This window comes from Protopterus annectens, chromosome 7.part0, assembly GCF_019279795.1.
Source record: "Protopterus annectens isolate FY-2018-M chromosome 7.part0, PAN1.0, whole genome shotgun sequence".
Lineage (NCBI taxonomy): Eukaryota > Metazoa > Chordata > Ceratodontiformes > Protopteridae > Protopterus > Protopterus annectens.
The window spans coordinates 20,283,407-20,310,670 of record NC_056739.1 but is presented as its reverse complement, the minus strand read 5'-3'; the positions used below and the strand labels follow the sequence as shown (position 1 = coordinate 20,310,670).

The following is a 27,264-nucleotide window of genomic DNA, read 5'->3' as shown; positions in this document are numbered from 1 at the left end:
TTACGAGTTGGTTATAGTATATTTGATTGGGTAGCTCTAGCCAGCCTAATTTGTGAAGATTATGACAGTGGTGTGTTCTGTATACTGAGCCTGTGGCAAATCTTGCTATATTGTTATAGCAGCTAGTGATTTTGTTGAGGTTTAATTTAGATAGATTAGTGAGGATGGGTGATAAATAGAGAAGGGATGATAGAAGATGTGTGCGAGCTATGGCTGTTCTGGCAGTTGGGGTTAGACATTTCTTAATCCTATACATGGAGCCTATTTTTTTGTTTACTGTTTTTATGGCTTTGTCTACATGGGCATCGTAGTTTAGATTGTTATCAATGATTATACCTAGTAGTTTAGTGCAAGGTTCAGGAGAGATTATGGTGCCATTTTTTGAAGAGACTGTAAATATTGGTGGTGTTAGCCTACGGGTGGGGGAGAAAAGTAGTAGTTTGGTTTTGTTTGTGTTCAATAAGAGATGACTATTATTAAGCCAGTCCTCTACTTTGTTGAAGGTGGTTTGGGATAGGGATTGTAATTCTGTGGGAGTTGCAGCAAAGCAGATTAGCATAGAGTCATCTGCGTATTGTATAGAAGTTGCGTGTGGGATAACTTTGGGCAGGTCATTGATGAATATGGAGAAAAGGAGGGGACCCAGAATAGAACCTTGGGGTACTCCAAGGGTGACAGGTAAAAGGGGAAATAGATGATCTTTCCACAGGACAGCTTGTTGTCTACCGTGCAGGTAAGAGTGGAACCAGTTGATTTCTGGGTTATCTATGGACAGAGATTTGAGAGAGTCTAAGAGTAGGTCGTGATTTACCATATCAAATGCTTTTGACAAATCAAGGAAGAGGGCAGAGGAAAGCAGGTTTTGATTACGGTTGTGATTTATTGTGTGAGAGAAGGGCAGTGGTTGTACTGTGGGCTGGTCTGAAACCATGCTGGGATGAGGCTAAGAGAGAATTGTGAGTAAGGTGGGCTAAAAGTTACTTCTGTATGCATTTCTCCATTATTTTGGCTAAGGGAGATAGTATGGTGATAGGTCTGTAATTAGAAAGTTCAGGGGAGTTTCCTCCTTTATGAAGTGAAATAATATGAGCAATTTTCCAAATGGTGGGGATGTAGGATTCCTGGATAGTACGACTGATTAAGATGGAGATAGGATAAGCTATTACATTAGCGGCCTTTTGTAGAAACTCTGCAGGAAGTAGGTCTGCTGCCAGGGGGGTAGGTTTTAATTTCTTAAGTAAGGATTTGATATAGTCTGTGGGGATTGGCTCAAATTTTAAGGGGGGGTCACCTGATTAGGTGAGATTGTAGTAGAGGAGGAGGGAGATAGATTATTAGCTAGGGATTTGACGGTTTTGGTGACGAAAGTGTTAAAGGTATTTGCAACAGATTCAGGGGGTAGGTGTAAGGTAGCTGAGGGGCTGGGGATAGAAGATTTACCTGGGTGGAGCAGCTTATTCAGACCTGACCAGAATGTTTGAGGTTGATTTTGTTGCTTTTGCTGTAAATTGAAATAGTAGTTTTGCTTGTCTAACACAATAGATCTTTTTGCTTTGTTTATTTGTTTTAATGTTATGTGCACTTGTGAGGATTTGGTGGTTCTCCATGAGGTCCATGCTGTATTTCTAGCAGTAAGTTTTTGTCTAGTAGTATTGGTTAGCCATGGAGCAATTTTGTTTTTGGTTCTGATTCTACGTGTGGGAGCATAACTGTCTAAGATGGCCAGGAACCTGGTGTTGAATTCCGAAACTGCTTGGTCAAGGGGAAGTATTTTAGGAATGGCCCATCTGCATGAGCTTAGAGCAGCTATGAAACTGTTTAGGTTACAGTTATTTGTATACCTAAGGGTTTTAAAGGTGGTTTGGTAGGGCATGTCATCTCTTTTCCTGATTATGTAGGTTAGGAGGTGGTCGCTCATGTCTTCAGGTAGGGTGCCTGATTTGTATAACTGAGGTTTTATTTATTAAGATCCAGTCTATGATGCTTTCCTTTTTGCTGGGCTTGTTGATTCTGGTGGGGGAAGTAATTGTTTGGGAGAAACCATGTAAGTTAATGTGGGTAGTGGGGAAGTTTGCTGAACAAGTTGTCCAGTCGATGTTGAAGTCCCCAAGAGTGATTGTTTCTTGGGAGTGGGTGGAGGATAAACAATGGAGGGTGCTTTCTAAGGTGTTTATGTAATTGCCTGGGGGAATATAACTACACACTATGTTTATAGATTTGTTATTGTTAAGTTGGATTCTTGAGAGGATTGTCTCGGTGTTGGTGGTTATTAGGTCTTGTGGGATGCTAATCGTGGATAACTCGAGAGAGGATTTGTATAGAATGGCTACTCCACCTCCTTTTCTACCTTTTTGATCTAGTCTAATAATATTGTAGCTGGAAGGTAATATTTCATTGTCAGGGATAGTGGGTTTGAGCCAGCTTTCTGTAAGGCAGAAAACATCAGGGGGGTGCATGTCTAGGAGTGAATGCAGGTCATAGAGTTTATTATTTATACTTCTGATATTTAGGTGACAGACTAGAAATGCTTTGGGGGCATTATGTGAACTTCTTATGTTGGTAGGAATTCTAATTTTGGTGTTAGTGGTAGCTGGTGAATTTGGGCCAGGGTTAGGATGGATGTCGCCGTCAGCTATGAGGTTAAGTAATAAACTCCTTATGAGTTTGGTGAACTTTAGTAGGAGATGGTAATAGTTCTTAGTGCTTGGGTTTAAGTATGTAGGTAGTATGGGATGGAGAGGTTTTGGAGTATCGCAGTAGGTGAAGAGGTGGGGTAGTATTGATGGGGGGTGTGTTTGGATGTAAATGGTTGTAATTGATGTTGGAAGCTGAGAGTTAGGCAGTTAGTGGAATTCATAGGTGGTGAGAATATAAAGTGTTATAAGTGGGGGTATGAGGTAGAACAATGGTTTCAGTTTTGGAGATGATGAGGGAGTTAGTGTATACATAGTGGCTAGGGTGCTAGATAAGTTAAGAGAATATGGGTGTGGTGATAGAAAAGATTGAATTTATGAGAACTGGGAATATGGGGATGGGTATTAGAAGGATGGGTTGTGATACGCTGAAAGTGGTTAGTGGAAATGGCAAATTAAGTAGGGGTGTGGTTTGGGAAGTATAAGTGTAGGACTACTGGGGGCGGGTGGGAATTGTGGGCAGGGTAGGAGAGCAGAGTGAGTCCGCAGGGCTTGCTTTTAAGCATATCTAATCTGGAATATAAATTACTCTGAGTTAGGACGCTATCCTGATCTTGCTGAATATGTAAGTAAACAGAGAGCATTTACTCGCTTTTAAGCATATCTAATTATTCAAAAAGCAATATGATTTTAAGTGTATCTAATCTGGAATATAAATTACTCTGAGTTAGAATGCTACCCTGATCTTGCTGAATATTTAAGTAAACAGAGAGCATTTACTCGCTTTTAAGCATATTTAATTATTCAAAAAGCAATACACTGCAGGTACACGTGGCAAAAACACCATAAGTGTAGTAACCCCTAGAGATAGAGCGGCTCGCACATCGTTAACAATAAGGTAATGTATCTTGTATTTATACAGAGACAGTCACACATATTGAAGTGAGTTGACAACAAGGAAACTAAAGCAATAATATTACTTACACAGGTGGGAGCACCGAAGGCAGGATTGCACAGCAGCCTGTGGTAACTCTAGGATTAAAGATGGCGCCACTTGGGAGCAGGTATATTTATGGATTAGGTAAGGAAATAAGGTAGAAGGGGAAGGGGTATAGTGGGTTAGTGCAGGTACAGTCCGGAAGTGAGCTGTACACCAATCCTGCAGGGTTGGCTGAAGATGGATAAGGTCTGTAATGATTCAACAGCTGACGTAGATAGAGCTGGGAGTGGGGGGTGGGGCAAGACATGGGGAGAGAGCAGATAGATAGTTAGTTAGGAGTATGAAGGTATAGTCCAAGGAGGGAGGTGGCTGAGTTGAGGAAAGGTGGTTTTGGAAACAAAGAAAGAGCCAGAGAAGGACAAAGTGCAGGGAAAACAGTCAGTGGAGTGCTGATTGTTAGGGTACGTTTTAAAAGGAGATAGTGAAATTGAGCAGTTGAAATATATATGGAAGAAGTGGGGTAAAAGTGGATCTATCAGATAGCTAGTTATAGTGTATAAAGGTTGTTTGATAGAAATGTGTACAATGGAGATAGAGTATGCAAGGGAAAGAGTCCTGGGAGGGGGGTACCACCTAGTGGGCAAAGGTTGTACTGCAACCAAGGCTAGTCCAGGGCTTGCAGCTCTAAGGTGATAAGGTAGGTTAACACAGGAGAAGTTAAGGAGGGTACAAGAGTGGATACTCAGTTGGTAGGGAGGGGAGAAAGGTTTGGCTGCTGGCTGTCCTGGCTATGGAGTTTACAATAAGCACCTGGGGTGGAAACAACAATTGTATATTTAGGTAACAGTCAGTATAAGATGTACTTTCTTGTATCCTTTAGGGGAAAGATGCCCAAAGAGGTTTGTCTATGTTCCTTAGCTTGGGGAAGAGGCAGAAATCCTGGTCAGGGTAATTAACCCAAGACCTAGTACAGGTCAGGCGGTTGTAGAGTTTCTTGTATCTTTTAGGGGAAAGATGCCTAAAGAGGTTTGTCTATGTTCCTTAGCTTGGGGAAGAGGCAGCAATCATGGACAGGGTAATTAACCTAAGACCTAGTACAGGTCAGGCGGTTGTAGAGTTTCTTGTATCCTTTAGGGGAAAGATGCCCAAAGAGGTTTGTCTATGTTCCTTAGCTTGGGGAAGAGGCAGCAATCCTGGACAGGGTAATTAACGCAAGACCTAGTACAGGTCAGGCAGTTGTAGAGTTTCTTGTATCCTTTAGGGGAAAGATGCCCAAAAAGGTTTGTCTATGTTCCTTAGCTTGGGGAAGAGGCAGCAGTCCTGGACAGGGTAATTATCCCAAGACCTTGTACAGGTCAGGCGGTTGTTGAGTTTCTTGTATCCTTTAGGGGAAAGATGCCCAAAGATGTTTGTCTATGTTCCTTAGCTTGGGGAAGAGGCAGCAATCCTGGACAGGGTAATTAACCCAAGACCTAGTACAGGTCAGGCGGTTGTAGAGTTTCTTGTATCCTTTAGGGGAAAGATGCCCAAAGAGGTTTGTCTATGTTCCTTAGCTTGGGGAAGAGGCAGCAATCCTGGACAGGGTAATTAACCCAAGACCTAGTGCAGGTCAGGCGGTTGTAGAGACAGGTGGGAACACCAAAGGCAGGATTGCACAGCAGCCTGGGATAACTCTAGGAATAAAAGTTATTAAAGAGGGGGTGGGTGGGAGTGGGGGTATGTTTTTAATTCTGTACTCCCTGTTTTCCTCTCTTGAGCTGCTATAAATTCATCTCCACTTCTTAGCCTATACTGTATTCTAACCTGGCATCTTTCCTCTTCCAGGAAAAGTAGCTACATGAATCCACCCTAGTTTGCTAAACAAAAGTGTAGCATAACAGCAAAGCATCCCACTGTCCTGTTTATGGCAAGCAAGACAACCTTTCTGCAACAGGCATCCTGAGGTCTTGTACCTGAAAATTAACTCCTAAGTATGTTCAAATACAACTATCTGAATTGTACTTGTTAAATACCTTTTCCATACTGGACATAAATATGGCTTTTGAAAAACCACCAGAATCTGCAACTGCTATCTACCCACCACTTCTAACTCTACCTCCAGTAAATAACATTCATCCTGATCTTGAACATCTTTAAATAAGTAAACACTATAATACTCTGTATTTCACTCTAGAATATGCTTGATTTGTACTTGAACATGATATGCATCAATAAAATTATATATTGCATAGCTCCATCTAGCAACTACTACAGTACTGTAAACCTCTCTTTTTAGTTCTAAGTGCTTCTATAATTACTTACTGACGTTTTTGCTGAAATCTCCTTCGGGTGCATAGCCCTGCTCCATTCGCCCTCACTACGCTCGGGCTCACTTCACCTCCCTACCCTACCCCCACTCCCACACACCCCCTCTTTAATAACTTTTATTCATGCTACAGCTCTACCCTAATTCTCTGTTGCCCAATCCCCAACTACCCCCTATGTATCTATTAATAACCTAACACCCAACATACTTATCTCTTATAACAAACAATATCTCATTACCCAAATACTGCCCATCCCTCTATAAAACCTAACACTTTTCCCCTTCTCAATCTTTCTGTATTTTGCCCAGTAACAAAATGTTACAACTTAAATATACCACTCTTCTCACCTTACACAAAACTGTACCTGTTATACTATTAACCCATACCACCTTCCTCAATTTCTCACAAATAAACCTAGTTCCAAAATCACCCACCTTATCTACCCACCTTGAAAAAACATCCAAATAGCTATCTAAACATATCACCTAGCCTTATTGTGCCTAACATTCTATACTTTACAAAGTGGATAATTTAAGACTTCTCCTTAGATCCCACTCCGCAGCTGTATCTTGCCTCACTTTTAAACAAAACAATAACTGGTCATAACAAATATTTCTCTCACCTTAATAACCTAACCACCCTAACCCTGGACCTCCTCAGGACCTCACCCTCACAAAGTCCCTCCACATATGATGCTAGTTACCCTAAATATATGCAGCATCTGCAACAAAGTAACCAAATTTCATTCTTGACTATCACAATACTCCCCAGATATAGTAGCTATGACTGAAACTTAGTTAAAACCACATATCAGAGACACAGAATTTCTCCCAACTGGCTATAACATACTGAGAAATGATAGAATCAACAAAAAGGCATGAGTTACAGCTTTAATTTATCCTAACAACTATACAGTTCAACCTCTCTCCAAATGAATTCCCTCCTTTGGCAATGCTGAAATTCTCATTGCATCACTGAAAATAAACAATGCTAAACAATTCTGTATCATAGTAGTGTATATACCCCCAGGCCAAAACATCCCTATACTAGAAGACTTTTTCTCATGGATTTCCAAAAATATTGCTATTGAAACAGTAATCATAGAACATGTCAATATAAATTGGCTCAATATATCCACAGACTCTCCAACAAATAGTATTAATCTCTACTGCTTTACATAACTCATCACCACTCCTACTAGAACACAATACAACAATAATTTAAGTTCTGCCCTAGACTGGATCCTTGTCTCTGATCCCCTTAAATAATTTAACTCCAATATACTTCCAATTATATTAAGTGACCACCTACCCACATATCCTTATAGAAGTACCCCCCAAAAGCCTAAAACCCACAACTATAAAATATCCAAAAACCTTACAAACTTCAGTCAAAACCTGTGTAATAACTTATTAAAGTCATTTAACTGATCTGTATTAAAAACCCTACCTCTAGATGGCACTGTCAGCTATTTCAATAAACTATTCCTAGATACCCTCAACAACTTAGCCCCTTTTAGAACAAAAGAGCAAAGGCTAATCATGTACCTTGGCTAACCAAATTCACTAAACAAATCCTACAAATCAGAGATAGAGCATGGAAAGATTGGCTAAAAAAGAGATTATGCAAATCTCCAAAACTACAGGCAACTATGCAACAACGCTAAAAATTTAGTGAACGCTGATAAAAAAACTATTTTTCATAGCAATTAATCAACCATCGAAATAACCCAAAAGTTTTCTTTAAAACCATCTCATCATTTCTTACCCTTGGGTACACACAAAAACCTTCTCCAAACACAGGCAACACACCAACCAAAGTGGCTAATATGTTTAATACCCACTTCATTGACAGCATAGCTAAATTAGTCATAAGCTCTAACTCTAGTACAAATTCTAACTCTGTTAATAATCCTATCCCCCTCCCTCAAACAACCAATAAGGACAAGAAAATCTGTTCTTCCTATTACCAAAATACTTCACCAATTAATACTGCAATTCCTCCTTTCACTCTGCAACCAGTATCTACTGCATTCATTTGTAAACTTCTTCTCAGACTAAAACCTTGTTCCTCATCTTCTAACAATCTCCAATCAGAATACTTAAAACTTTCTCCTGACTCAATTGCTTATCCAATCAGCATTCTTATGAATCTATCCATTGAAGAATCATATGTCCCTACCCTTTGGAAGAAATCAGTCATAACCTCTTTGCACAAAGGTGGAAAATCCAGTGACTTAACAAACTATAGACCCATCTCTATCATTTCCCCTCTATCTAAACTGCTTGAAAAGTGCATAGATATACAATTACTAAATCATCTTATCCATAACAATCTCCCTACACCCACTCAGCACATATTTAGGCCAGCACACAGTACAACTGTTCTTATTTCTTTTACTAACATTATAAACAAAGCTAGGGACTCCAGCCTGTATATCACAGTAGTACTAATAGATTTGTCAAAGGCCTTTGACGTGGTCTTACATGACAAACTTCTTCAGCAACTGTCATCTTTAGGTTGTTCACTACCCTCCAAGCTATGATTTAACAGATACCTATCCAATAGACAACAATATATAAAGTGGAAAAACTGCCTATTTCAATACCATACTAACAAAACTGATGTCCCACAGGGGTCCATTCTCAGACCCCTCCTCTTCAATATATTCATCAATAATCTACACACAGCCTGCCATCACAGTACATTAGTCCAGTACGCTGATGATCCCACCATCATTTTTACCTCTAAGAACATACCTGACATGTTGCAAAAACACAGAATGTCTTTATCACAATAGAATCATGGCTAAATGATGCACAGTTACTGATAAACCCTAACAAAACTAAACTTCTACTTTTTAATCCTAAAACTTTTACATCCGAATTCAAAATGTATTCCCAAAACAAAACAAAGATCAAAATCATAACAAGCGCTAAGCTGTTGAGTACTGCCATAGACAAAAAACTCACACTTGACCAACACATCCATAATACTATTAAAAAAAACTCATTTTAAACTAGGAACACTTCATAGACATAAAAACTTTATGGATACAAACACCAAAAGGACATTAACAAATACCTGCTTGATCACCGCTCCACACTACGGTGCTGCCATTTTTGCTAATCTACACATCACACTCAAAACCAAACTTCAGTCCTTTTATTACAAAATCACTGAATTTGCTACAGGCTCAACATACCACTTCCACTACTGCAATGCCCTTAAAGAGCTACACTGGTAAGAATTCCCCCACTATCCTGACTGCCTACAATTTACAATTGCACAAAAACTAATATACAAACCTGACAGCTGTCCTCCCTTAAAGTCTATTCTGCATACCAACATTCCCACCAGAAATCTTTGTTCTGCTGGTCTAACAACTAATTTCATGGTTTAACTTCATGGAATATGTGACTTGAAGTATACCAAGCTCATCTTTGAAAATATCAGCATATTCACTAAAAATATTCTGTGTAAACAGCTGCTGTTATTCATACTTATATGGTGAACCTCTTTATTAAATGAAATCCGTCCCATTCCAGGCTGTCATTGAGGCTTAACAGTGACGGCATGTGTCTTTTGACTACATAAAGCTGCAAGTCATAGCTGTTTCCAGCAGAATGGCATGAAAGAACTACTAGGCCATTAGTATGAATCTCTTCACCACCATAAGCAACTAGTTTTGCACGCTTTGCTGAAATGAGTTTCTCACCAGCTTTTACTTTAGCAAACATTTGTGCTGATATAATATTGTACTTAGACCTAGTGTCTACTTTAAGCTCTACAGGTTTCCCATTAATTTGTACAATACAAAATATGTCGCTCTTTGCTGACAATTGATAGTCTACTGAACTAACTGTTTCATTGATCACAGTGACACCATCAACAAAGAAAGTTTGTTCACAGCTCTTGGAGTTTGCTACAGTCTCTATCTGATCTACTTGCTTCTTTGGATACTCTCTTTTAACATAAATTTGCGACATTTTAGACTTGCAAAGCCTTTTGAAATTATTCGACTTTTTTACATTTTTGACATTGCTGACCAAAAGCTAAACACTTTTCCCATTTAGTTTCATGATTGCCTCCACAATTGTGACAGTTAACAGTGAGGTTGGGTGTGGCACTACCTCTCAGTTTATATTTCTTTTTCATCTTAACTTTCTGCTGCACAATATCAATATTCGCACTAGCAGATACTGCAGATATGCTTTTCTCATTCGTAAGCATATTTGAATGCTTTTCTGTAAATTTATGTATTTGACAAATCTCACTGATTTTGCTCAATGTTAATTCACTACCTCGAAGCAAAATCTTTCTCACTGTATCACTATCAACACCACATGCAAGACGGTCTTTTATCAACTCATCTTGTAGAACACCAAATCTGCATGTTTTTGCTTTGTTTCTTAAGTCAGTAATATATGCTGCAATAGTTTTACCAGGCTTTTGATTTCTTGTGTGAAATCTGTGCCTTTCCATTGTAATATTCGTTTGAGGGTTACATATTTCTCTAAATTTACGTTTTACGTACTCAGGGTCTTCCCACATTTCAGCCTGTATCACAATATGGCAGTTCTCCCCCTGCTCTACATACACATCAGGTACATACACTAATGAACGTTTGTGCTCAATGGTCTCTGAGCCAGCTAAATTGAGAACTATAAATGCTTTTGTACGTGCATCTTTATCAGAAAATGCAACTTGTATAACTATCATATTCTTGCTCAAACACTCACTAATTCTCTGCAGAATTATTGTCAAACATCAGCAGTTCAGGTCTGCGAAATCCCTTTGCCATAACAACAATTTTTTTTTAAATATAAGTATAGACCTGGTACTTGTAATTTTGCTCATGTGTGCAACAATCTCTCTGAAAATGCTTTATTTTAACACTGCAAATACTTTGAACACTCCGGACACTTTGAAAAGTCTTAGTTACTGAGAAAAAGTCATACATTGTGAAAAAATTCAGACATTTAGCCTTTTCAAAATTTAAACACTTTGGAGATTATTTCAAACACTTTAATTATTATGTGGCTATCTCTGACATTTCAAACGTTTTGAATGCTATGCCACATGTTCCGTGACTGAAAATAATTTGAAACGGATTTAAGTAACTTTGAATAACCGCTGATCTGTTTGCGAGTTCACTTCTGAATATTGCTCCGCTTCTAACTGCGTGCCTCATGGTTTGTAAGCTGCTTCAACCTCAGATCCTATTCTGACACCATGTTGCATGACTAGTGTATTCAAATGAGACACTGAGTCTGGCTATGCATTCAAGTCATTTATTATACATACACACATCAGGAGCTGTAACTTGTACAGCTACTTTGTACTTCATATGCATATCGACTGACTTGTTATTTCTAACACACACGTGCATCTCCATTCAAGCTTACATTCTCACTGACTATACAAAATAGCACTGATCTCACATGTGCTCAGTAACTTATATGCACATGCCATCTAGATACAGTGGCTGACTAGGTTCAGTGTACACACTGATCTACAATAATCATAAAAATGTACCAAAAAAGTAAGTAAGAAATAAATAGTGAAAAATACAAGAAATCATCCCTCATCCGTTCATCATTTTGAAAGTCAGTGTTATCTTTTAAACTTCAGTTGAACATTTATTTGTTTATTTTTATTTTATTTTACATTTGTTGACCGGGAAAGTCCAACTGGACACATGTCCATTTTCAGTGGAGGCCCGGGGAGAAAAGCTCCAGTTACATAAGATGTATATTAATGAGCAAGTTAATACAAATGGTGGAGTACACATACAAAAACAGGTTTGCAGTCGTAGGTAAATATGGCCAGTTAACAAGTCTTATAGATAGTTGTCAGATAGTAAACTCATCTTACAGTATAATACATTCTGTACACATTCAACACATGCAGTATATTGCAGCCTTATACAGCTAGGGTATAACAGTAGTTATCAGGTTTGTATGTAGTTTTATAATGTTTTCTTAACTTATAAAAGCAGACAGTTAAATGTGAGAAACTAGATTTTAGATTATCCATGAGTTAAGATATTTCATACTTATAAAAGCAGACAGTTACATGTGAGAAGCTAGACTTAACATTGCCAATGAATGTAGATATTTCTAGTATTTCAGCCTTTACCCAAGGGTAAGACAAGAGCATAGCCAGTTGTTTTTGAGATGGGTTTTTAGTAGTTTTTTGAATTGCGTTGTGAAGTTATTTGATGTTATTTGGGCAGGTAGGGAGTTCCAGAGTTTGGAAATGTAGCAGCTAAAGAGAAATTTACCTGCCTCATTTTTATGTCTTGTAACTTCAATGAGGTTAAGGGTGCTTGATCTCAAGGTTCTTGCTGTGGTGTGAGGATGTATTAGGTTTTGGAGGGCTGGAATCTTATTTGAGTGATGGTATAACTTATTTGCTAGTGACAACTGATTGAGTTGAAGTAGATGAGGGAACTCCAACTAGTTCAGTTTCTTGAGAGATACACAGTGGTGTGTTCTATATGCTGATTCAGTTGCAAATTTACCTGTCTTATTATATTTTGTTTTTGGATAGTTCTATTTTATGGAGCTTGGTAAATACTGGGGATGCATAGAGGAGGGTGGATAGTAGATGTGTCCTGGCTATTGTGGTTTTGGATTACTTGGAGAGAAATTGCTTGTTATGATAAAGGAGCCCCAGTTTTTTGTGAACTTTATTTACAGTTGTCTACACCTAAAAGATTGGTGTGGGTAGTTGGGGTAATAACAGTTTTGTTATTGGAGGTGATAGTGAAGTTGTCTGAATGGGGGAAGGCTCTATAATAAGAGGTGAAGAGGAGTAATTTGGTTTTAGCTGGGTTAAGAATAAGCGGTTGGTTGCTAAGCCAGGTTTCAGCTTGTGAGAAGCATTCTTGTGTTTGGGAGTGGAGGTGTCCGAGTGTTGGGGCGGCACATATGATTGTGGTGTCATCTGCATATTGAATTATTGTGACTTTTGAATGGAGGATGAGAATTGACTGGTGAATAGATTGAAGAGTAATGGACCTAGGATGGAGCCTTGTGGGACTCCTAGGGATACTGGTAGTACAGAGGATATTTGGTTCTGCCATTTTACAGCCTGTTGACAACCTGAAAGATAGTTTTCAAACCATTTGAAGGTCGAGAAGCTGAGTTTTAGGGTAGATAGGGTATGGAGAAGTTTGTTATGATCTACCATATCGAATGCTTTAGATAAGTCTAAGAATATGGCAGAGATTAGTTGGCCATTATTTCTGTACTGATTAATGTTGTTAGTGAATGCTATTAGTGCGGTGGTGGTACTATGAAAGAATCTAAAGCCATGTTGATTTTTGGATAGCAAATTGTTTTTTTGAAGGTAGTCCATGAGTTGTGTATGTATGAACCATTCTAAGATTTTTGATAAGGGTGATAAAATAGCAATAGGATGGTAGTTGTTGAATTCAAAGGAGTTACCTCCTTTGTATAATGGTATAATATAGGGGGTTTTCCATATGTGTGGTACTTTGCACTTGGAGATGGACCTATTGATGAGGATTGTAACAGTGTAGGCTATAGCTGGTGCAGCTATTTGGAGGTACTCAAAGGGTAGGTTATCGGCAGCCAGAGTGGTGGGTCTGAGCTTTTGGAGAAGTTTTTTGAATAGTTTTGGTTGATACTGGCTGAAAGGTAAAGTGGGATTTATTAGTTTGTTGTTCAAGTGGTTCTGTTGAAGTTGGTGTGTTTGTTAAGGAGGGGAGTGTGGTATTCAGTTAGTTATTTGCTAGGGCTTGGATTGTCTCAGTAAAATATTTATTAAACTGGGTGGGGCTGTTATCATGGTTGTTCTCAGTTGTGGGTGAGGGCGCTGTTGTTTTTCCAGGTTGCAAAACAGAGTTGATTGCAGCCCAGAACATCTGAGGGTTTTTACAAGATTTTCTTGTAGGTTTTGGTAATAGTTGATTTTTTGTCCATTTTGATGTATTTTTTGGCTTTATTCCTTAATTCTAAGTATATTAGTTTGTCTAGTTGGGTTTTGGTTTTGTGAAATTGGTTCCATGCTTTGTCCCTTTCTAAGAGAATAGTTTTAGTGGGTTTAGTAAGCCAGGATGCATGTTTAGTTTTTATTCTTGTGGTTCTAGAGGGAGCATGGCGGCTAAGAATTTGTATGATGGTTATATTAAAGTACATTACTGTTTCATAAGCTTTAAACACACCTGGAAGGAGGGAAAAAAAATGACTCAGTAATTAATTATATCATTCAACAATCATATTTCTGCAGTTATAAATTGCATACATGTTTTTGTTTCACAGTACTAATGTCTTTCGGCTTTTCCCAGTTAGGGGTCACTACAGCAGAACTCCAGTCTGTTATTATTGATAAGCTCACCAGCCTGGGCATAAACCCTTACACCACAAGATGGATCGCAAACTGGCTCTCAGACAGATCCCATAAAGTAGGAGTAGCGGGATCTATGTCCGAATCCAGACCAGTAACGAGTGGTGTGCCTCAGGACTCTATCCTGGGGCCCCTCCTGTTTGGCATATACTTCTCAGAAGTACAGGCAAGCACGGAAGGGCTGTGGCTGACTAAGTTTGCAGACAACTGCAAACTGGGTGCTATAATAGAGTCTCCGGCTGACATGGAGATCCTCCAGAAGGGCCTAAATGAGACTGATGCATGGTGTCAAAGCCATGGTCTCAAGCTAAATGCAAAAAAATGCATAGTAATCCCCTTTGGAAAAAACAGAGTACCCGCAAACTACAACATAGGAGGTAATCCCCTGAAATCTGAAGAAGAAATAAGGGATCTAGGGGCCCAAGTAGACAGTCAGCTTTCCTTTGATAACCATTTTGCCAAAGGGGTTAGAAAATCCTTCTATGTGACCCATCTGATCACAAAAGGGTTTGCATCAAGATCTAAGGATGTAATGGTGCCCCTCTACTCTTTCCTCATCAGACCCATTATTGAGTACAATGCACCAATTGGAATGTACCTGGCTAGACATCTCCAGCAGCTGGAGAGACCACAGAGGTACCTAACCAACAGGATTACTGGCCTCAAACAGTTGCCCTATGCAGCACGATTGAAAAAGCTAAGACTGTTCTCTGTTGCATACCGCTTTCTCAGAGGCGATCTCTGTCTAATGTACAGAGCCATGTCCAACCTAGAATTGTTGAACATGCTCCATCTTAGCAAAACCAAATCTACTCGTGCTACACGCTCTAGGGATATAAACTTCAACACAACAATGAATAGAACATGCTGGAGGGATAGATTCCCTTCGCAGAGACTTCCCTTACTATGGAACAGGGTCCCGATCTACATAAGACTATCACTATCACTCTTCAAGAGGAACCTTGATGAGTGGATGGGTAACAGAAAGTTCACACCGGGGATCACACCAACAGCACAACTAGATAGGGGCCAAGGGTACTAGCTGCTAGCACAAGGGTCTAGGGAACTACTAAAGGGGCGATGAATACCACACAACGTGGCTGGGCTAATATATGCCTTCGGGCAGATAGCCCAGTACCAATCTATGAACCTATGAACCTATAATGATTGGCAGTGGATTTTTATAGTGCCAAGGTGCCAGCCCAACACCCAACCTTCAAAGAAGGCACACCCATTCACGCACGCACCTACCTGCATGTCTTTAAATGTCACTCGACTGTGGGGAGGACATGCAGACTCCACACAGAAGGCACTCCAGCCGAGAATCAAACCGGAGAACCTCTTGCTGTGAGGCAACAACACTAATTGCTGCACCACCGTGGCCTGATATTTTTTTGTTTCACAGTAGCACCCCTTATTCAAAATAGCATATAAATCAGTTAGAATATATATATATATTTAGCCCCATCTAGTGGTGAAAATGATAACAACATGGATTTTTTGAAAAGGTCACCAAAGCAATGGATGAAGGCAAAACAGTACACACTGTATACTTTGATCTGGCCAAAGCATCTGACATAGTTCCTCACTCAGGCATAGAAGGAAAGCTAAATAAACCAGGAATAAACTCCTTTGTCACCGCTGGATTGCCAACTGTCTCACAGATAGGATGCATATAACCAAAATAGGAGACATTACATCCACAAAGAGACCAGTTACCAGTAGAGCCCCCCAGGGTTCTATGCTGGGAACTCTCCTGTTTGGCATCTATATTTCTGAAGTAAACGCCAATACCAAAGGGCTCTGGTTGACTCAGTCTACAGAAGACTGGAAGCTAGGAGCAGTCTTTAAATCCCCAAATGACTTAGCCATCCTGCAGGAAGATTTGTCCCAAATAAATAATTGGTGCCAAAATCATGGACTGAAACCAAATGTCAAAAATGTATTATTGTGCCCTTTGGGAAGTCATCTACCCCAGAGAACTACAATATGGACAACACATCCCTAAGAGTTGGCCAAGTTGTCTGGGATTTGGGAACTTATCTGGGCAGTCACCTAACTTTTGACCAACATGTGTCTATTGTTGGCTTCAAAAATCGGCTAAGTACTTTGTGTCATTCTAGGTTCAGTATGTGAGCAACTTGGAATGAGATGGCAAACAGACTGACCTGCTTTGCAAAAGATAGGCAGCACCTCTCTTTCCATGGCTTCTGCTTAATGGCCAAACCACTTCCCACCCCCTAGTTCCTTTTTAGGTAGAAACCAGATACAGAACATCTCAATGCAACAGATACTGATAAAATTACAACAAATTCCAAATCAAAGTGTGTCAAGATTGCTCTTTTCAATGCCATAGTCTTAATAAATAAACTGCCTAATCTTGAGGTGCTACCACAACTTGAACACACCCATTTCTATATCATAACTGAGACTTGGTTTAATTGTAAAGATAGCATTCCCTCCTTACCTAGATTTAGTGCTTACCATGCATTCAAACCTGATGGAAACTGGAGAGGTGTTTCCATATTTGTAAGAATCTAAATCATCTCTAAGCAGATTCCCCAAGACCCATAAACAGAACCAACTGAACTTCAGCTTAACATAAACAAAGCCAGTTATCAATGTTGCCTGTTACAGAATGCTTGCTTATGTCCACAGATGACCATGACAGGATCCTGAATCTACTTTCTAAAATACCCATAAGGAAAAATAATTTTTTGATGAGTTATTTTAAATGTCAATAGATGAACCATTGCATCTGTACCTCAAAAGTTTTGTATGCCCAAAAATTCCTGTACTTAATAAATGATCGTTCTTAGGGCAATTAGTTAACTAAAACACTGAGGGAAAAACATTCTGAAGCTTGTCCTGACCAGTATGGACCCCCTCTTGTACATAAGGGGCAGGCAGATAAAGAGACGATGGATTTTAAGAAAACATCAGAATAGAAGGGAGATTGGGGAAAATCTACTCACACAGCAGTTTGTGTTAGAGTATGAGTTAACTTACTCAGTAAAGCCTTAAAATGATTTCTTTTGTTTCCTAGCTCCTTCCTCAGTTCACAGGTAATTAACTTTAGGTGACCTGTTCTTATTGGTATGTCTCATCAAGAAACATGGCTTTACTTCCTTTCTAAAGAAAACAACTTTGTATGCAATGGAAAACACAGTTCAATACGAAATGTACCACAACATACAAAAATAAAAAATATATACAGAAAAACAGAAGCAGCCATTCCACACAGCAGTTTATGGCAAAGTCTGAGTGAGCATTTCAGTGGAGCCTTGAAGGTTATCATTGGTGTTGCTGGGTATAATTTATGGAGATCAGTGTGGTTTGTGGGGGCAAGGAGGACAGCAGGCAATGTGATAAAAATATTAAAGATGTTGCAGGATGCCCAGGTAAGTCACAAAAAGTTAGTGATTTTGTCATTAGCTACAGAGAAAGCATTTGACTGAGTGAGGTGCGGCTGAAGCTATGGAGAATACTAGAGGGAGTAACAGAAGTAGTAGGGTACTGTGCACAAGTGCAAAGGCTGGGGTAAGGACAAGAGCAAGATCAAACAAATTTAGTCTGGATAGAGGCACAGTGTCAGGAGTCTCTTGTCCCTGCTGCTGTTGGAAATGTATTTGGAGCCTCTAGCTAGCTGACTGAGGAGGTCGACCATAAATAGATACACCTGGAGTGGGGTGCAGAGAAAGATCAGTATGTCTGTGGATGATATAGTGATTACACTGGTGATTCAGGAGAAGGTGTTGCAAATATTATGGGATATCCTAGAGAATCTTGGAAAAATGACAGGATATAGTCAATAAAGGGAGCATACAGTTTTTAGCAATAAATTGTAGAGTAGGAGATAGGGCTGGGGATGTTATTGGGCAGTTAGAACAGGGTACAAGGATCAGGTACTTAGGGAAATGGATAGTTAAGAAAGTGGATGACTCATGCAGGGTTACTTATGAGACAGTATTGATAAGAAGTAAGCAGTTGTCGGCTAAATGGCAGGTAATACCATTAGATTTGGATCACAGAGGACAGATTTTACAATTGTTTCCTCAGTTTATTTACAAGGGACAGATATTTTGGTGACTTCTTGTAGGTGCAATTACTAAAGAAAGTTAAACAGACAGTAGCACAGTTCTTTTGGGATAATGGGAAGCCAAGACATGCAGGAGAGGGGGTAACTATAACTAAAGCTATGGAAAGACTGGTACTTCCTGATATTAAGTCTTACTTGCAGGCAACTCAGCTGGCATTATGGTTTAGGTATCTGCAATCTGATTATGCTGCACAATGGAAAAAATGATAAGGGAGACTTAAGATTTGAAAATAATCTGATCTGTAAATGGTGTTGATGGAGACACTAAAGGGAAGGATGGGGTGTAATATAGTAGAAGAAGGAAGGAAGTTAGTAGTTAGGATATTTGGGGGATGAGAAACTAAAGAATTGGAGGAGGGAAGTATGTGCACTAAGGAGTATACAACAGGACAGGCAGATGCAAAATGCATCCTGGAGGTAGGGAGCACAACTGGGTAAAAGATTGGTCACAATTGTTGGTAGGAACTACAGTAAAGACTTGGGAGGAAGTGAAGAGAAAATATAACTTAGAAGAGAGGCTGAAGTGGACTTATGTGAGAATGAAAGGGGTATTAGAGGAATCTAGGTAGAGTATTAGAGGGTATGATCAGATATCCAAAAATATCAAGTAGGAGTGGAGATGAGATAAGGTGGGGGTATGTTGAGGGCATTGATATCAAGCTCACACAAATTACTGGTTGATCTTAGACAATACAGATAAAATGAAGGCCACATGAGAGATAGAAATATGGCTACAGATTGAAGGCCAGAGTGGTTCTTCCTTCATAAATTATTTAAAATATAACAAAGTATTGATGTTTTTGCATATTTGCCTGGATGTACATGTACAGATATGTTTATGCACCAAGTCAGTTAAGTAATATGTTTGGAAAAAAGGGAAGTGAAGAGTGGAGGGGATAAACATTTGGCAGGTTAACTGGAACAACTAAATTATTAGGTAGAATATCATCTGAGAAACTGAGGCATCCTTAAGCAAAGTATATAGAAATAGTTATGATTCAGTGAATATAAATGAAAGAACTGTCCAGGTGAAGTGGGGGGGGGGGGTAACCCCTCACACCCCTTCCCCCTGTACAGGGAGCTTCTTTCCACTGCAACAGTTGTTTTAACATACTGAGAAGTCACATAAATCCAGGGTACATAAAAATCTGCATAACTGAAGAAATTCTTTGGAATTGATTAATTTAAGTATGTTTCTGTTATGCAGTCCTTGAATTTACAGATACCAAGGAACACTTTTCTCTGACTATAAGGAGCTGGAACCATGCTTTAAGGGATGATAATACTGAGAAGGGAGTTTCCTTGTACAATGTTGGTACAACTTAGGTGAGCCTAATTAAATTTAAATTTGCAGGTTAAGGAAGCAGCCCACAGTGCTAGTGATGAGTTACAGGTAGCTGTGAGCAGCTACTCAATGTGCAGTTTTGGTTCTGGTTTTCTGGGTTGCGATTTATATGCTTGTTCCTTATTCCATGTTGGGACAAGAAGCTCTCTTACTCACAGTTCATTTTTTTCTGTTATTAAACTTTCAGTGCTACTTCATTTTTTAAGGATGCCAAGCTGAAGTTTGCACTTTTAGTGACAAACCAGGAAAGGTGATGTCTCTGTTTTAATGTGATCAGGGACCTACAATGGTACTGATTATATTTTTAAGGCTCTGTATTATTGTTTCCATTTGCTGTAATTCTGAGCTATTAGCAGTTAATTCCAGAATTCTCATCTTGTCAGATTTCTGGATTTTTACTATATTGCTCTAAGAAAGTACACTTGTGTAAGTTGAAATTATCATAACAGTAGATGTTCGAATGAGCACTGCTACAGTAGCTTTAGCAATATGGGTTATATGCTGTGAAGGATATAACAGCTGGCCAGCTTCCAAAGCTTCAGGGCACCTTTCAGGTGCCGAAACTGTCAAGCAGCTTAAGCTGAGCTAACTAAAAGACAAGTTTGAGCATGAAGCCCTTCAGAGATTTCCTGCCAGTAGAGAGAGGTTGGCTGAGCCCTGAAAGGACAAGGCTAGGAATAATAAACAAACAAACAAATAAATAAATAAATGTCCACACCATGTCATAAAAACACACAAAAAACAAAGGTGATGGAGGGAGGGAGTGGCCCCTGCAACAGTGATCATTCGAACATCTACTATTATGGTAAGTTAAGCTTACACAACTGTATTATGTTCTCCACACTAATCCCTGCTGCAGTAGCCTTAGCTATATGGGTAGATTACCATAACTAACTATATCTGGGGGGTGCAAGGACAAGAGTCCAGGAGCCCCTAGAGCATGGTCCAAGCAAAGCATGATCTAGATCTAGAGAAGGAAACAAGCTTATAGGGCTTTGTAAACGTATGTACAGAGGACCAAGTAGTAGCTTATAGAATACTTCTAGAATCTAGCTCTTTCCAAAAAGCCAAGATCCTTGTAGAGTGGGCCTTGAACCTGCCTGAGACAGATTTGTCATGGTGAGTATAACAAAAGATAAAAACCTTAGACAACCATTTGGAAATAGTCTGTTTTGACACAGGTTCTCCATTCTTCTTCTTCTTACCTTCATAAGAAATAAACAATTGATCTGAAGATCTGAAAGATATAGTTCTGTTAAGATAGTACCTGAGCTGTCTGTTGACATCCAAGGTATCGAGAATCCTTTCTCCCTCATTTTTAGGTTCTTTTATAGATTCATAGATTAGTACTAAGCTAACTGCCCTTGTGGGCCACTTTAAGCCTAGCCAATTATCCCTTGTGAGACTCAAACCCTGCACCTTGTGTTTGCAAGGCAAACACCATAACCATTAGGCCACCCTTTACAAGTATAAGGAAAGAAAACAGGGAAAGGGATAGTTTGGCTTAAAATAAACATGGGTACTATGTCCTTGTGGAAAATGAGGTAGGGTTTACTCACCATAAGGGCTTGCAACTCAGGTATCCTTTTTACAAAGGACAGAGCAATCAGTAAAACTGTTTTCCATGTTAAAAACATCAAGTCAGCCAGATTATCTGGTTCATATGGAGCAAATGTTAGTTTATGTAACACAAAATTAAAATCCCAAGTTGGGGCCACCAGTTTATTTGGAGCCGTCTTATGCAAACCTCTTTCAAGAACATTTTGACATGCGGCTGCATTGAAAAAGGAGGATCCATTTTTTTACATCATCGGGGGGGGGGGTTCTGAGAATGCAGCCAAGCAAACTTCCTTAAAACAGTGCCAGTGGCCATAGCCGTGGAAGAAGTAGCAACAGAGTCATACACACAATGCAAACAATGAATAGTGACCTGAGAAGTAGACAATACTAAGTTATTTAAAGCAGATTTTTCTTCACAAGAAGAAATTGTAGATAAAACATTCCTTATACTTTCACAATATGTCAGAATAAACTTTAAATTGTCAGGCTCATATGTTAAAGTTCTGAAATTCAGAGTTGCCGACATATACACTTTTTCCCATACTATCAATAATTTTCCTATCCTTATTAGAAAGAGAAGGTTAGGAATTAACTAAGTGCTTACCATCAGAAAAATCAACTAAGGCTATAGCTGCTGGGTCAAGTTTGGGAATAGTGTATAAAATTTAAAAGAATGAGGAACTTTATTCATCTTATCTGCCTTTTTAGGGACAGCTGGCTGACTATAAAGAAAACTGTAAGGCAGTAAGACACAAATCCTGTAAGGCACACAGGACAGGAGGAATGGATGTAGGTTCCAGAAAATTTTTCTGAACAACTCATAGTATTTTCTGAGGAACTGAGAAACCTTAGTGTTCCCCCAGTGGAATTAGTGGGACATTCGAGCAATAGTCTCAAAGAAACAAACCCCCATGTGGATAAACAGAAAGTCAGGTCTCTTCTGAGTCTGAATCAGAAATCAGAGGACAAAACCTTGAATCCATCCCTGCATCTTCTTGTTCAGATTCAGAATCTTGTATCTCTTCAGGAATGAGCCATCCTTTTCTCTTCTACCGGAAACTACTCTACAAGAAGGATCAATAGCATGAATCAAACCCTGAGCCAGTGCCAGTAAACTACTCCTATCTAAAGAAATTTGAGAAGGATTTAATTACATGGTTGGTATTCTGTTTCTTTTTTATAAGAAAAATGGGGAGCAACAGTGTTACTAATGGCAGCTGTTGCTTCCCCAGGGATGGGCACAGTATTCTGACACAACAGGGAAACCTTCCTTGTTCCATCTACCATGACTGACAAGAGTGGCTCTCCCTTGCCCATTGAGGGGACCCCAACAGCTGCAGAGGATGTGGCTAATCCCCAGTCCATAGTTACTATGACTGCTACACCAGAGAGATCCAGAGTAAAAGATGAGTGGTCTGAGGTACGACAAATGGCCACAGCAGAGTCACTCACCTGCAGCTGAGGCAAACTGCTAGCCTGCTGGGTGGGAAAGGCTGCTTACTTAACTTTTTCTTTTAGTGACTGGACAAATGACTGACCATGGAACTCACAATCTGATCCATGCTCAAGAAGAAAATTGTGCATCTAACCTGGGGAAAACAAGCAAAAAATATCAGTAAAACTAGCAGTCCACAAACTGTACTTTTTTTCTGACAGAAGAAACACAGCAAGAAGCATTTTCAAACACCGTGGCAGCCCCACAGTGGAGAAATAAACATGATTTATCCACAGAAAATATGTTATCAATTAGTTAACACTACTTTTAAACTGACAGAAATAAGTGTTGTGTATAAAAGTAAATTACAGTCCTGAGACAATCTGTTAAATCACAACATTCCTAGCTTTAAAATATCTTCCCTGAATAAGAAAGTAATAAAACATCAGTAAAAAATATGAAAATGGAAGTTTAAAGGGAACGTATCTGCTCAGCTAAGGAAAGCACAAGCCAACCATCAATCCTTGAAAGCCTCAGAGGAGCATACTCTTCAATGGCAAGAAAGTACTAAAGGGATTTGTGCCCAAACTTGTCTTTTTGTCAGCTCAGCTCAGCTCAAGCTGCTTGACAGATTGATCATGTGGAAGGTGCTCTGAAGCTTTGGAAGCTGGCCGGCTGTTATATCTTTGGCAAGATATAACCCATTTAGCTAAGGCTAATGCAGCAGTGATCAATATGAAGAATATAGCTGATTATGGTTATATTTTTTTTATACATGTTGAAATCACTGACATTGTTTTCAGAGTAAAAATATAATTTTGTACAGTTAGACTAACAGCTACAGAGTTTGGTATTTTATCTAGAATTCATAAACTGTAAGTGAACAGTATACTGGTATTCTGTTTCTTATTCATGTATTCCCACATTGATTACAACACTGTACACTAGCACTTCATAAGTAACTCACTTAAATGATCATGACTTTACTAAATTAGTCTTCAGTTATTGATTTAGTATTTTCATTACTTTTGCATGCTGCAGGTCTGCTAACTGAAGTCCAGTGCAAATCAAAACGCCTTCGAAAAAATGCAAAGAAAAGTGTAGACATACTCTGCAATATCAAGGTGGAAGAGGAGGCCATGAACAACAAATATATTTCTTCTACTACCAAACTTGGAAGTGTGGGTTCATTCTCCTTTGTGCATTTAAAGATTTTGTATGAAGTCTTACATCTTTATGACCACATTTTTCATTTATCCTTCAGGCCGTGGACAGAGTGGATCTCACAGCAGAGGAACAGCAACTTGTTAATCGTATCTTAGATGCCCATCAGAAATGTAAAATCCAAATGGACACAGCAAGGATGTTTGTATGTATATGATTTGACATTTTGGATATATTTGAGTATTACTTTACAAACATTATTGATATACCCCATTAGACCATGTTGGATAACTATCACACTGCTTTTCAGATATAGTTTTATTCCCTTTATGCCTGTCTCCAGTCCTACAACATGCCAAGAATTCTGGTTAACAATATGGTGGCATGTATACCAGCCAAACATCTACTGATGTCTTTCTCTTCCAATTCATGTTTTCTGCTGTGCAGCCTATAGTCAGTGGTGGCAAAAATTAATGAGTGTGCCAACATATGTTTTTTTTTTTTAATTATCACTTGAGACATAGGCAAACATACAATTATATAAAAGAAAACAAACAGTGTTAACATATTCACAGTTACAAACATTATATATCACATATAGTCTGTTGTATAATTGTCATCAAACATAAATGAATCAATTCCTGCCTTCTTTTAAACTTCACTTCTTCACAACATTATTATGCATGTACTATTCCCCCAATTTCCATTTTTTTATGTAATTTGCTCTCACCCTTTTTCTAAAGATCCTATTTCCAGTTCTTTTATCCTGTTACAATATTCAAAACTACAAATACAGTTGGTTTAGACTTTGATTTTCATTTTCTAGTAATTCATTTTTTAGCAGCCACCAGAATTAAACGTAACAAGGCCTTACCATGGCTAAGCATTTCAGATCTTTTATCCCAGTTCAAAAAAATAATTTCCTTAGTTGCACACACATTTGCTCACCCAATATTTCTGACAGAGTATTCTGTAAGGAGTTACTAAAGTTTATCAAATCATTACATTCCCAAAACATAGATTTCTTCTCCATCACACCTCCAACATTTGGCACCTACACAAGGAAAAATTCTTTGGAGTCTGCTTGGAGTATAAAAATACCTATGCAAACACTTTCAAACAAAATCCTAAATCTTTTACACTATGTTGCATATTTGAGAGCCACATTTATGTCCTCAAATTGCTTCCTTGTGAATTGTTTATCTAATCACTCTTTCCAATCTTTTCTAACCTCCTCTGATTGATTCCTATAGTCACCATGCAATATTTTATATGCCCTACTAATTATTCCTTTTTAACAGCAGCTTCTGTTCTAGATTAAATTAAAAACTCTACTACAGCAGGTCTTTCACTTAGGATCCTCCTATTATTTTTTCTTTGCCTGTACTCTGATAAAAATTCCTGATAGGGAAGGCAGTTTCTAGCCTGCAGTCCAAATGTCTTCTTAGGCTCTTCCCATTCTCTTACCTTTCCCTCTCTAGTTATTTGCTTCCATTACCTTGGTTCCTCTGTGAGATTTCCTCAGTAAATTGCAGACCCCTCTTGCCTATTTTCTGTGCTCCTAATTGCAGTCATCCCTATTGGCAAAATCCCCTTTCTCCATTCTCGAGTTGCCTTAGTTCTTAGAATACTGTCTGCTGCTTTATGAATATGTGAATATAATATTACCATTTATTCTGTATAAATGAAAAAGAATATTCTGTATGACTGTTGGTATTCTCCTTAAGGATCTGTGTCCAAAATCCTACTATCTCCTTATTTAATGAATTTCCCCCAGCTTCATTATCATCTCATTCCACTTTGAATTATAGCTTTCTGCTTCTGTTATGGATATTAGCCTTAACTGCATAGCTCTAAAATATCCCTCAAATCAGGTAAACCTAAGCCAACTTGTTTTATTGGAAGGATCATCTTATCCCACTTGACTCTCACCCTTTTCCCCACCTAGATAAAATCCATCAACTCTTTATTAATTTCTGTCCACAACTCCTCTGCTTGATAAAAATATGTTTGACATATATATATAAACCTAAAGGGACTATAAGACATTTTTATTTCTTGTATTTTGCTATCCATATCCAAAAAGCAAATGCTTCTAGTTTCTCAGTTTTTGTATATCTTTTGTATATCTTTTGTTTAATCTCTTCCCACATATTCTCAGCTGCCATAACACAATCCTTTTTTAATCCATACTTCTAAATACTTCATTTTGTCATGTTCCTATAAATATGGGTATTGCTGAACCAAGTCATGTATGGCTAAATAGTTTACAGCTGTAGCCTTTGTTTTATCTTTATTAAGTTCATATCCCCCCAAAATGTAAAATGTCTGAAAATGTTCCACAACACTGATATGTCCTTTTCTAATTTTACCAGCTACAAATATAATATTTTATTCAAATAAATCCAGTTTTTCTTGATTACTGTACGAATTATATCCCCAAATTTCTGAGTCCCTTATTTTCTTTACCAATGGCTCTAAATATAGTACAAATAACAAGAGAAAAGAGGATGCCCCTTCCTGGTTCCTCTATTCATACACAACTTATCAGAGAGGAACGCTTCCACTTTAATTTTTCCTCCAAACCATCATATATCCTCCTAATTAACCTTATTTTTGCATCAGGGAATTCAAATGCTTCCATTGCTCTACTCATAAAATCTCAATTTAGTCTGTCAAATATTTCCTTTGCATCAAGATCCACCAACAATAGCAGCATTTATTTAATTATTTATTTATTTATTTATAAGCAGGGGGAAATTCATTAAATAAGGAAATAGTGGGATTTTGGACACAGATCCTTAAGGAGAATACCAATTGACATTTGATTACCAGGAAAGTTCAATTAGGTAGGAGTCCATTTTCAGTGGAAGCCCAGGGAGCAAAACTCCAAAGTATTATAAAACATTTTAAGAACAATAATTTTACAGTCTTTAAAAAATAATACAAAAACAAATACAGTTTAAATAATTATACCAAATTAGACATAATATGAAAGCATTGGTTAAGAATAGATACAAGTTATACAACAATGATTTTAACAGTTAAAGAGAAATTTTAGAAGTTGTAGAGAAATTAAAGGCAAGTTAGTATAATACAAACAGGAATTGCAATATGAAGTGAGAGAAAAGCAACTTATGGTATATTTAGAGAGAAAGCTGGGGAGATAAATTGATACAAGTAAGGAAATGAGTGAAGAAGGGAGAGTAAGGCGATGTTAGGTATGAACAGGTATTTGTTTACATTTAGGGATATAGTTTATCTTGGTGATGAGCAAGAACAGAAGAAGCTTTTGTCAAGAAGTCTTTTAGAATTGTTTTGAAGACTGTGAGGGAGAGTATCAACCTGATAGCTACAGAGGAGTTTTAGCAACGTGATAAGTATAGAGACAATGCCCAGCAGATTT

The 27,264-nt window shown here is 38.5% G+C and overlaps 1 protein-coding gene across 4 annotated transcripts in view; it reads left to right on the top strand.

Annotated features, from left to right (window-relative positions):
* LOC122806216 (bile acid receptor-like) overlaps positions 1–27,264 on the top strand; it is a 428,707-nt gene that overhangs the window by 286,007 nt on the left and 115,436 nt on the right. For all 4 annotated transcript variants that reach the window (XM_044076450.1, XM_044076451.1, XM_044076453.1 and 1 more), the window contains 2 exons: positions 23,736–23,875; positions 23,959–24,063. In XM_044076450.1, coding sequence (XP_043932385.1) covers positions 23,736–23,875; positions 23,959–24,063 — 245 coding nt within the window. The remainder of the gene's footprint in view (positions 1–23,735; positions 23,876–23,958; positions 24,064–27,264) is intronic.